The 13,179-nt window shown below is 44.0% G+C and overlaps 1 protein-coding gene across 1 annotated transcript; it reads right to left on the bottom strand.

The window, feature by feature from the left end:
• Nucleotides 1-251: 251 nt before the first annotated feature.
• Nucleotides 252-3,403, bottom strand: LOC119348579 (dolabradiene monooxygenase-like). Its single transcript, XM_037616593.1, has 2 exons — nt 2,449-3,403; nt 252-1,185 (listed from the first exon to the last, which is right to left on the bottom strand). The coding sequence occupies exons 1-2, from the start codon at nt 3,325-3,327 to the stop codon at nt 538-540; spliced, it is 1,527 nt and encodes a 508-aa protein (XP_037472490.1). The 5' UTR covers nt 3,328-3,403; the 3' UTR covers nt 252-537.
• Nucleotides 3,404-13,179: the final 9,776 nt, after the last annotated feature.

Raw genomic sequence — 13,179 nt, 5'->3', positions numbered from 1 at the left:
TTCATCATTTACGAGCTCAAGGAGGAATGTATTAAGAATGGAGATGTTGATACATCCAAAGCGTATCTAAAACTATTAAATTTTATATGTGTACTTATTGTCATTTATTGGCTAGTGGCTGCCTGTGACTGTGAGCACCACTCGCCCTCCCAGCACAATTTTGTTTGATATTAAAGATGTTGATATATTTTTCTGATCAGCTTGGACAGCCTTAAAAGGTTGAATTAAAATGCAATCCAAATATATATGACTCACATTTCCGGATGGAGAATTCAGATAATGTACATCCAGAAAAAGATCTCCTTGCAAAAAGAAAAAAACATCCACAGATAGATCTCAGTTGATATGCATCAGCCCAAGATTGCTCACAAGTTTGACCAAGTCTACAAGCAGGGCCAACACGCACGAGAAAATTTGCAAGGATTTTATGTGAATTAATAGACAGTTTTATTCTGTTGACATTTGTTCAAGCGCATGCATGCATGCAGGCGCAATGGACTCTCACCCTGTCGAACCGATCACTTATCATAACACACGTTAACGATCTCCGTTGCCGTCTGACAAGACTCGGGGAACGGGCACCCGGAGAACGGGGCGCACCAGGAGGCCGGCCTTCCGCCGCACAGTGATGCCAAACACCTCGGCCATGTCCAACTCCCCAGGTGGTGTACCCTCCCAGTCAAAGTGGAATAGCAGGCTTGCGAGCGCGAGCTCGACGTTGGCGAGGCCAAACTCTATCCCGGGGCACATTCTCCGGCCGGCGCCAAATGGCAAGAAGGAGAAGTCGGTGCCCCTGAAGTCCGCCCCAGCCGCCTCGCCCTCGAACCTCTCGGGCCGGAACACGTCCGGCGCGTCGGGCCAATAGCGCTCGTCACGGGCGAGCGCCCAGGCATTGACCAGCACCTGTGTACCCCGCGGCACGTCGTACCCGAGCACCTGGCATGACTCCCGGCACTCTCGAGGGATGAGCAGCGGCAAGGGCGTGTGCAGCCGCAAAGTTTCCCGGATGACTAGGTGTAGGTACGAGAGTTCGTTGAGGGCCTCCTCCGCTATGGTGCCGCGAGCCTCAAAGGTTTGTCGGACCTCAGCCGTCGCCTTCTGCATCACCATTGGGTTCCTGATCAGCTCTGCAAACGCCCAGCCCAGCGTCGTAGCCGCCGTCTCGCTGCCGGCTCCGAATATGTCCTATGCTCATGCAAAACAATGTGAAGATACATTAAAGATGAGAGCTTTTCCATTGTCTAGAAAATGGTTTTTGTTAAGTTTCAATCAGCGAAGAATTTCTGAAGTCTTAGCCGGTCTAGAAAACTAGAACTTTCAATTAGTTCACTATAAAACCAGAAATGCGCAACTCGGTAAAAAGTGAAGCTTTTTTTTCTTGCGACGGTGAAAAAGGAAAGCTGCATTTTTCACTATACAGTAATTGCACTTTTATTGATCGATTGAATACTTGAGAAAAATAATCAGTTAAGGCATAGATGAAAAAAAAGGAGGAGAACGTTCAAGACCAACCATGTTCATAGTTGATTCTTTATCTACTCTTCCGTCCTTAAAAGAGTGTACTTCTAATTTTGTTAGACGGTCAAACTGTCTCAAAGTTTGACCGAGTTTGTGCAAAAATATATCAATGTTTGTCTAATCAAATAAGCATATGATGAAAATATATTTTATCATAAATCTAATGCTACTAATTTGATGACATAAATATTGATGTATTATTGTATAAATACGGTTAAACATAAATTTTTTGAATTACTAACAAAGCTGAAAGTACACTCTTTTAAGAACGAAGGGAGTAACCACTTGGGAATGATAATTTAAGAGACCACAACAGAAAATAAACAAACTAGAGTATATATTTAAGTTGATTGAAATTTCTTAAAACCTATCCAGAAAAGTTTAATTTCCATATTGGTGAAACTTCATTAAAACGAAGTACTAGGACTTTTCTCTAAACTAGCGAGGTGACCCGTGTGTTTAATTTGCTCGGTTAGATTTCCTATCCCCTCCGTCTTTAAAATAGTGTACTTCTAATTGTTGGAAGGTCAAACTTTTTTATATTTGCCCGTCTTTATACAATAACACACCAATATTTATGCCATCAAATTAGTAACATTCATAATAACTTTTTTTTCATATGCGTATTTGGTTTAACAATCATTGATATATTTTTGCACAAACTCGATCAAACTTTGAGATAGTTTGACCGTCCAACAAAATTGGAAATACACTATTTTAAGAACGGAGGGAGTATGACTACCTTTGTGCATACCATTTTAGATTTTAATATGGCTCATGCATGTTCAAAACTTGATCAATTAATTTATTTTGTACACATATACTTGCACAAAATGGTACTAGTACATATATTAAGAAAATTAATCCCAGCTAACAGTATTATTGTATTTACTCTAAAAAAAGAAATTATGTACTACTAGGAGTACTTACCAAGATGACGGATTTGACTGTGTCCATGTCGAGCGGGAATTGGAGCCTGCCCTCCTCCTCCTTCTGTATTCTTAGAAGCACGTCGAGCAAGTCCTCCTTCTGGCCTCCGCCATCTTCCATCTTCTCCAGGTGCTCCCGGATGATGGGGTCAAGGATGCCGGTCCCGGTATCGCGGCAATCCTTGACGCGGCGCACGCCCCCGCTGAGCCAACCGACAAGCCAGGACGACGGCCACAGGTCCGGCGGGTTGAACCCGGCCGCGAGCTTCACGCCGCGGTCGAGCGAGCGGAGGAACACGTCGCGCTCCTTGAACCGGTCGCCCATGACGGCGCGGACGGTGATGTCGGTGACGAGGGCGGAGATGTGCGCGCTTAGCTCCACGGGGCGCGCGGCCGCCGCTGCGTCCGCGACATCTCGGAGCATGGCAGCGACCTCCTCCTCCCGGATGGCGCGGAAGGACAGGACGCGCCGCGCCGAAAGGAGCTTCAAGACGGTGATCTTCCTGAGCTGACGCCAGTAGTCGCCGTACGGCGCGAACACAATGCCCCGGCCGCCGTTGGTGAGCACGCGCATGGTGGCGTTGAGGGGTCGCGTCGCGAACGCCGCGTCGTGGGTCTTCATCACCTCGCGGGCACCCTCCCGGGACGACACCACCAGCGTGGGCACCTCGCCGAGCCAGAGGAGCATCACCGGCCCGTGGCGCCGTGCTAGGTCACGCAGCGCGTGGTGGGGGAGCTGCCCGGCGAGGTGGTGCAGGCTGCCGATAACCGGCAGCTGCCACGGCCCCGGCTGCTCGTTCGCTCTGCGCCTACGCCTGGAAAGAAGCACAACACACAAGGACACGAGAGCTACGCCGAGGTAGACGACCTCCATTTGCATCACCTACACAACACAGCTCCTCTGCTCTAATCTAAGTTCGTATGTATGGACTATGGAACGAAGCTTGACAACTAAATCAAACGCTTGCATTCATGGAAGGGGTTTCAACAGCTTGGTCCCTAGCAAAGCTTCAATTGCACGACCTTGTTTTATAGGGACATGTAGAGTCTTATCTCGCACCAAAATTCTCCCTCCGTTCCTCTAATAGTTTTTTAAAGTAAAATGTGTGCATGTTTGATCAAGTTTTAAGAAAATTATATCAATATCTATAATACCAAATTGATATCATTAGATCCATTATGAATTTTTTTAATTATTTATTAAATATTACATATGATATTTTATTCTATAAACTTGCTCAAGCATTCAAATGGTTGAATTGTAGGAAACTTGATACACCTTATATTCTCGAATGGAGGGAGTATACACCTTATATTCAAATGGTTGAATCGCCCGGGCATCCATGTCCTAGGACTCCGACACCCATCCCGACCATAGCACACCAACGACGGTAGGAAGAGTAGAGGATATCTTCTTTCACTCTTAGCCATCATCAGCCACCTAGTCAGCTCCATGCCTCCCCGGTAGGAAGCGCCCATGCTCGCGTCCCCAGCTAGTCCCGATGCATAGGGGGCAGGGGACGCAACCTAGTGACTACTGATGGTTGTCGTCGAGCAAGCCTCGACCCTAGCCCATTGGCCTTGGCACTGGCGAGCTCGCACGATGCCACACATGTGGTCCACAGGGATGATCCGACTGTCGGTGCAACGGTGCCATGACCACCACTAGCAACCTCCATGCCCACGAGGAGAGGCACATCACCGCCCGCGAGCACCACCTGGACCGAGCCCAACCTCACCTACCCGGAGCAACAACCCCGACCACGTCGCTCCTTCGCACGAAGCAGCTGCCCCGTGCCAGCCAGCCCCATGAGAAAGGAGAAGGGGCCCCGACACTGCCAACGCCAATCGGGCTTCGACCGTAGCGTGCTCCGGATGCGGGGAGGAAAGGAGGGAGAAGGAGGCGGTGCACCTAGGGTTCACACCGCACTCATGGGAGTAGGCTACCTGAGGCGTTTCAACTATTTTTCCGTGATAAATTGTTGCTAATATAGCAACATATTAAATTTAAAATATTTTTAATGGCACAAATAAGTGTTCACATGGTGTATTTGGGCTACAAGTTTCTCTAAAATTGTAAATGTTTGCCAATGGAATAATAATATAAAAATAAATTCAATAAACACAAACAAAACAACGTACTCCCTCGGTCCCAAATACATGTCACGGAAATGGATAGAAATGCATGTAGAAATGGATAAAAATGGACAGAGGGAGTGCAATTTTACAATTTTTTAGCTGTGCAAATGCATGGGTCACCTACTAGTTTTTTTAATATAGTACTCGCTTTGTAACTTGATATAAGACATTTTTGACACTGTCATAGTGTCAGAAACCGTTTTATACATGAAGTTACAGAGGGAGTAATAGGTTGCATGTGTTGACATAGGAAGCTGATTCCACAATCAAATGTGGATGATCTCTAGTCAATTTCAGCAGGCCATAACTTTAGGAGTATACGGATATATAGATAAATGGCGTGGAGATCTTCTTATTGGGGATTTGACTTCGTTTCGAAGGTAGCAAGACACAGAGGGCGATGGCGAGGGCGCTCTCGCCACCGCCTCCATCACCCTCCTCTCCCAGCCTCGTCCTTCGCCGTCGTCAGAGGACGTGGCTGGGCAAAGCTTGGCTGGCAGCGGCTGGGCCGGGACACCGCGATGGCGAGGGTCGCGGTGTGCGGCGGCGGACCCCATGGTGGCGGCACAAGGGACCGTCTGTGCACGACAGGTTTCGAGGTGTCGGATCATGCAGGCGAGGGGGTGGTGGCGGATCGGGATCCGCTCCGATCTGACGTCCATTTTCAGCCGACATCACGGGCTATGGACAGCGAGGCCGGTGTTCTCCACCGTGGTGATGATGGCGTCAGCGTGGTGGAGGCGGCGGTGTAGTGGCGGTCCTAGTTATCTTATTGCATCATGACAATGATCTGCATGATTGGTCCTCGTTGATCCGGCCGTCGACGTGTTTCGAACCTGCTACAGGAGATCTTGCCCAAGGATATCTGGATCAGATAGAATCCGGTCGTACACGTTCATATCAGCCTACGTGGCTCCATCAGGGCACGACATGAAGCTCTGTTGTTTGTTGACACCATGGGATATGTCGGTATCTTGAATTCCATGGCGTAGATAGCGGTGGAATAAGTGATGGTGGCCGAGATCGGAGGATCAGTAAGGCGGAGGGAGCCTTGGAGGCGATGGAGTCGGCCATGTGTTTGATAACTTTCAGAAGCAGCAGTGACAAGTGGGGGCGGCAGCATTGGAGTATTTCATTTTTTGGTGGTCCTCCTTGGGTGCCGAGTCATGACTTTTAGGGCGAAAAACTAAGGTCTGGCTTTCATTGGTTGTATCTGACAATTACCTTGCTGGAGGTATTGTTTTGAGAGCTCGACTTTCCCCAAGGTGAAAGCCTAAGATCTTGGATAGGGCGACCCGGCGCGTGTGCACTGTTTTCTTCTTGAAGGCGCCTCTTTTGGAGACCTTTTATGTTTTCCGAGTGTTGTCTTTGGCGGTGGTTTGTGTGCTGCTGAGAGGAGTTGATCACTGTGACGAGGTTTTTTTTTCCTTTGGGTTGTGTGCATCTTGAATGTCTTTTCACGATATTAATATATTCCTTTTTTAAATAAATAAATAAATTGCAAGACACGAGCACAGGCCTTGCTTGCTTGGTGGGTTTGCACCCCCGTTGCTATCCACTACATACTGTTCATGGTCAGCCACCACGCAATGGGCGTATCTCCCCCATATCGTGTTTGCGTAATCGAGCCGTACGCACCGCTTCTGCCTTTGATGTATGTCTACGTATCTATTAATCTATAGCATCAGTTATATCTTTCAAATATCTAATACAGTGGACTAATAAATTGTTAAGTGAACTGAGCATGGATGGTTAGGTTTCATGTGGTGAAATCAGCCCATCGAAGTTTAAGCTCTAGATTTGACACTGATGCTTGCACTTTGGATGGTTTATTTTAGTCTTCTGCTGATGTTCATTCAGTGGGAGAAGACGTTCTCATTGACTACGTGATGGGCAACATCTTGAAGGTGTTCATAATGATAAGTTATACGTGCGTGCGTTCATAAATATGAATGTATGCGAATATGAGCATCTGTGATTGTACTGTATTAAAAAATTGATAAATTGTTATTAAGTATGAATTGTGGGCCGTGTTGTAATGGTCCATCAAATCCAAGACTGTGTTTCTTAATTCAATTATGAACTCTGTTTTCTTCTTAACTAAAAGGATCACATTCTTGTTGATCCAGCTAGGCTTTCAGCAAAACCGGATCTAGTATTTATTATTGCGTAAGCTAGCTGTCGTCTGCAACGATCGTCCCACCTGGGAAATTGAATATTGATCCATAATAGCCATGTGAACCGTGAGCTGATTAGTCTATGGCTTTATATAGATTTTTAAAACATGAGAGTACATATTTCCCGTAGCATAAAATCACTTTGTTTATATTTATGTATACATGAGCGTTGACACACACCAGTAGGTTATATGCATGATTGATTATTTATATTTAGAGCCCATATTACTTGTCTTCTCTCTTGAGTTGAATGCTTGCAGATTTCAGCTTAATCCAATGCACGTGCACTATTATTATTATACACATCGTTCGGTCGTGCAAGTGAAAGGCAATAATTATGATTTATGATGGACTTATTGGGATGGGAAAAGCTGGTATGAACTCGACATCTCTTGTTTTTGTAAATATGATGATTCATCGTTCCCGAGTCAGCTATTATGAAGTAAACATATTTACAATGACATGTAGAGATTATAGTTTCTTGTGCCATGCTTGATTAGGTATGAGTTATAATGGTTTACCTTGCGTGCCAACATGCTATTAGAATGATTATGATGTGATATGATGTGATGGTATCCTCCTTTGAATGTATTAAGTGACTCGACTTGGCACATGTTCACGCATGTAGTTGAATCAAACAGCATAGCCTTCATGATATTTATGTTCATGGTGGATTATATCCTACTCATGCTTGTATTTGGTGTGAATTAATTTTAATGCATGCTTACGACTGTTGTCGCTCTCTCCGTTGGTCGCTTCCCAGTCTTTTGCTAACCTTCACCTGTACTAAGCGGGAATACTGCTTGTGCATCCAAACTCGTTAAACCCCAAAGTTTTTTCATATGAGTCCACTATACCTTCCTATATGCGGTATCTACTTGCCGTTCCAAGTAAATTTGTATGTGCCAAACTTCAATCTTTCAAATGAAATTATGTTTTGTATGTTCGAGCAGCTCATGTTACAACTAGGGCTACCTATATCTTCCATGCTAGGTGGGTTATTCTCACGAGGAGTGGACTCCACTCCTCATTCATGAGAAAGGGCCGGTAACCGGGATGCCTAGTCCCATGATCCAAAAAGATCAAAGCAAATCAAAATAATTAAACAAAACCCCCCAGGGTTGTTGTATGTTGGAGGCACTCGTTGTTTCGAGCAAGCCATGGATTGATGATTGTTGGTGGTTGGGGGAGTATAAACCTTTACCATTCTGTTTGGGAACTGCCTATAATGCATGTAGTATGGAAGATACAGAAATCTCATAGTTGTTGCGTTGACAGTGAAAGTATGCCGCTCAAAATGTTATTCAATCTCTATTTTAAAATCGAGCTCTGACACCTCTACAAATCCCTGCTTCCCTCTGCGAAGGGCCTATCTATTTACTTTTATGTTGAGTCATCACCCTTCTTATTAAAAAGCACCCGCTGGAGAGCACACTGTCATTTGCATTCAGTATTACTGATTTATATTGGGTATGACTTGACTTGATCTTTTTTACCATGAATTACAATGTTTAGTCAGTCCTTGATCTTTAAAGGTGCTCTACATTTATGTTTTGCGGTCTCAGAAAGGGCTAGCGAGATACCATTTTGTTATATCATGTTATGATTATTTTGAGAAAGTGTTGTCATCCGAGTTCTATTATTATGACTCGCTAGCTGATTATGCTATTGATATGAGTAATTGTGAGACCTATGTGTTATTGTGAGTATGGTTAGTTCATAATATTTGCTGAAACTCGAATGCTGGCTTTTCATGTTTACAACAACAAGAGCAAACAGAGTTTGTAAAAGTTTTTCTTTATCACTTTCACTTTATCAACTGAATTGCTTGAGGACAAGCAAAGGTTTAAGCTTGGGGGAGTTGATACATCTCCAACGTATCTACTTTTCCAAACACTTTTGCCCTTGTTTTGGACTCTAACTTGCATGATTTGAATGAAACTAACCCGGACTGACGCTGTTTTCAGCAGAACTGCCATGATGTTGTGTTATGTGTAGAAAAGAAAAGTTCTCGAAATGTCCTGGAAATCCACGGAGGCACTTTTCAGATTTTATAAGATTTTTTGGCGAAAGAATCAAGGTCGGAGGGGGCCCACGGGCTGTCCACGAGACAGGGGGGCGCGCCCTAGGGTTTAATAAGAATTTTTGGCGAAAGAATCAAGGTCAGGGGCCCCATGGGCTGTCCACGCGACAGGGGCGCCCCCCCCCCCTAGGGCGTGCCCTCCTATCTCGTGGGCCCCCTAGACCTCCTCCAACCTCAAATCCAACTCCATATATACTGTCTGGGGGAGAAAAAATCAAGGAGAAAGTTTCATCGCGTTTCACGACACGGAGCCGCCGCCAAGCCCTAATCTCTCTCGGGAGGGCTGATCTGGAGTCCGTTCGGGGCTCCGGAGAGGGGGATTCGTCGCCGCCGTCATCATCAACCATCATCCATCACCAATTTCATGATGCTCACCGCCGTGCGTGAGTAATTCCACCGTAGGCTTGCTGGACGGTGATGGGTTGGATGAGATTTACCATGTAATCAAGTTAGTTTTGTTAGGGTTTGATCCCTAGTATCCACTATGTTCTGAGATTGATGTTGCTATGACTTTGCTATGCTTAATGCTTGTCACTAGGGCCCGAGTGCCATGATTTCAGATCTGAACCTATTATGTTTTCATGAATATATGTGTGTTCTTGATCCTATCTTGCAAGTCTATAGTCACCTATTATGTGTTATGATCGGGATACTTCTCGGTGATGACCATAGTTTGAGGAGTTCATGTATTCACTATGTGTTAATGCTTTGGTCCGGTTCTCTATTAAAAGGAGGCCTTAATATCCCTTAGTTTCCACTAGGACCCCGCTGCCACGGGAGGGTAGGACAAAAGATGTCATGCAAGTTCTTTTCCATAAGCATGTGTGACTATTTACGGAATATATGCCTACATTACATTGATGGATTGGAGCTAGTTCTATATCATCCTATGTTATAACTATTGCATGAGGAATCGCATCCGGCATAATTATCCATCACTGATCCATTGCCTACGAGCTTTTCACATATTGTTCTTCGCGTATTTACTTTTCCGTTGCTACTGTTACAACTACTACAAAAACCCAAAAACATTTACCTTTACTGTTGCTACTGTTACCATTACTATCATACCACTTTTGCTACTAAATACTTTGCTGCAGATACTAAGTTATCCAGGTGTGGTTGAATTGACAACTCAACTGCTAATACTCAAGAATATTCTTTGGCTCCCCTTGTGTCGAATCAATAAATTTGGGTTGTACTTCACCCTCGAAAACTGTTGCGATCCCCTACACTTGTGGGTTATCATAGCACATGTGGCACACCACATGAAAATGTAACCAACAACATGAAGGATATATGCCCTAGAGGCAATAATAAAGTTATTATTTATTTACTTAATTGATGATAAATGTTTATTATTCATGCTAGAATTGTATTAACCGGAAACTTAGTACATGTGTGAATACATAAACAAAACATATAGTCCCTAGTATGCCTCTACTTGACTAGCTCGTTAATCAAAGATGGTTATGTTTCCTAACCATAGACATGTGTTGTCATTTGATGAACGGGATCACATAATTAGGAGAATGATGTGATGGACATGACCCATCCGTTAGCTTAGCATTATGATCGTGTTAGTTTCATTTCTACTGCTTTCTTCATGACTTATACAAGTTCCTCAGACTATGAGATTGTGCAACTCCCGAATACCGGAGGAACACTTTGCGTGCTACCAAACATCACAACGTAAATGGATGATTATAAAGGTGCTCTACAGGTGTCTCCGTAGGTGTTTGTTTGGTTGGCATAGATCGAGATTAGGATTTGTCACTCCATGTTTTGGAGAGGTATCTCTGGGCCCTCCCGGTAATGCACATCACTATAAGCCTTGCAAGCAATGTGATTAATTAGTTAGTTACAGGATGATGCAATACGGAACGAGTAAAGAGACTTGCCGGTAACGAGATTGAACTAGGTATGAGGATACCGACGATCGGATCTCGGGCAAGTAATATACCAATGACAAAGGGAACAACGTATGTTGTTATGCGGTTTGACCGATAAAGACCTTCGTAGAATATGTGGGAGCCAATATGAGCATCCAGGTTCCGCTATTGGTTATTGACCGGAGATGAGTCTCGGTCATGTCTACATAGTTCTCGAATCCGTAGGGTCCGCACGCTTAACGTTCGATGACGATTTGTATTATGAGTTATGTGATTTGATGTACCGAAGGTAGTTTGGAGTCCCGAATGAGATTATGGACGTGACGAGGAGTCTCGAAATGGTCGAGACGTAAAGATGGACATATTGGAAGGCTATATTCGGACATCGGAAAGGTTCCGAGTGATTCGGGTATTTTTCGGAGTACCGAAGAGTTACGGGAATTCGTATTGGGCCTTAATGGGCCATATGGGAAAGGAGAGAAAGGCCTCAAGGGTGGCCGCGCCCCTTCCCCATGGACTAGTCCGAATTGGAGTAGGGAAGGGACCCGGCTCCTTCCTTCCTTCTCCTTCTCCCTTCCCCTTTTCCTATTCCATGTGGGAGGTGGAATCCTACTAGGACTAGGGAGTCCTAGTAGGACCCCATACTTTGGGCGCGCCCTATGAGGGTCGGCCTCCTCCTCCCTCCATCCTTTATATACATGTCCAGGGGGCACCCCATAGACACACAAGTTGACATTATTTAGCCGTGTGCGGTGCCCCCCTCCACAGTTACACACCTAGGGCATATCGTTGCAGTGCTTAGGCGAAGCCCTGCGCCGGTAAGTTCATCATCACCATCACCATGCCGTCGTGCTGGCAAAACTCTCCCTCGGCCTCAACTGGATCAAGAGTACGAGGGACGTCCCCGAGCTGAATGTGTGCTGATCGCGGAGGTACCATATGTTCGGTGCTAAGATCGGTCGGATCGTGAAGACGTACGACTACATCAACCGCATTGTCATAACGCTTCCACTTTCGGTCTACGAGGGTACGTGGACACACTCTTCCCTCTCGTCGCTATGCATCACATAGATAGATCTTGCGTGATCGTAGGATTTTTTTTTTTGAAATTACCGCGTTCCCCAACACAACATGGATGCCAAATTATTGAAATTACATGTCTTGCTACGGTTCCTCAAAAAACAAAACATGTCTTGCGGCTATATTGAAATTACTTAGAATTATTAATAGTTGAAATAACGAGTTATAAAATAATATATGTATTTGTGCATGTAATTGGTCTTACATGTTAGCATGAAATTATTACTTGTTCGAATGCATATGCTGAAGTAAGTTGATCAATTATCAATTGAATACAATTTACGTTGTATGTATATTGAAAATTGCAAGTGAGTAGTGAGATATTGCCTGAGTAGAATGACAATTTCAAGTGACTACATGGTAGTTAAGTAACAACCTTAATATTGACCTACACCAATTAATCAGAGGAGCTTAAACCCTATTAGGACATGTTGCTCAGAACCTACAAATTCATTAAACAAACAAATTACATTATGGTTGGTAGTTTATCAGGATTCTATCCACACTACTGAGTAGAAACCCTTATAGGTGAAAGGTTATTAGTGACGTGTGTATAGTGTGAGACGCCACTTGTAATTGGAAAATGTACTAGTGGCATGGGTGAGTCCCATAGCGCGTGCCACTGGTAATAGATTACTAGTGGTCTGCGTACATACATGCACAAGTTACCAATGGCATGCACGTATATGTGCAGAATGGCATTGCGCATTCCACTATTAACTGGACCACTTACTAGTGGCGTGCTCATATAGGCGCCCACCACTTATAACTGGATTATTGAGGTGTACATATATGCACACACCACTAGTAACTGGATCACTGACTAGTGATTGCGCATATACGCAAAATGCCACTAGTAACATGTGCATCATCAAATATCAATAACTTTTGATTTATAAGTTTTAAATTAAGTGCTTTTCTCTAAAATAAATCAATATATTCAATAGAAGAAGATTCATTTTTACGACAAATAAACTATCAATAAGATGTTAACAGAGGTTAATTTAAAGGCCCCATCGATTTGCCTTATTACTTTTTCTACAATAAAATACACCGTTACTTTTTGCATGTCAAATTTTGGTATTTTTCAGGCTGTTTTCTATATTTGATTCATTAAGTGCATTTCTAGACATTTAGTAGATATGATTTGATTGAACTGCAAGTACACAAAATAGTGGGCACAAAATGGGTTGAAAAATATTATTTGTGTTATCAAGTCTATGTTTAGACCTTATCCAATAAAATAAAAGGAATTTCAAACATCAGGTTGTCAGGACTCGACCACCAAACTGAAGCTTATTCATTTTTATTCAATGCAAACGAATTCTGAAAAACGCAAAACTTGGCATTGTTTCATATGA

Source organism: Triticum dicoccoides, unplaced genomic scaffold (genome assembly GCF_002162155.2).
Source record: "Triticum dicoccoides isolate Atlit2015 ecotype Zavitan unplaced genomic scaffold, WEW_v2.0 scaffold9689, whole genome shotgun sequence".
Lineage (NCBI taxonomy): Eukaryota > Viridiplantae > Streptophyta > Magnoliopsida > Poales > Poaceae > Triticum > Triticum dicoccoides.
This window is presented reverse-complemented; position numbering and strand designations above follow the sequence as displayed.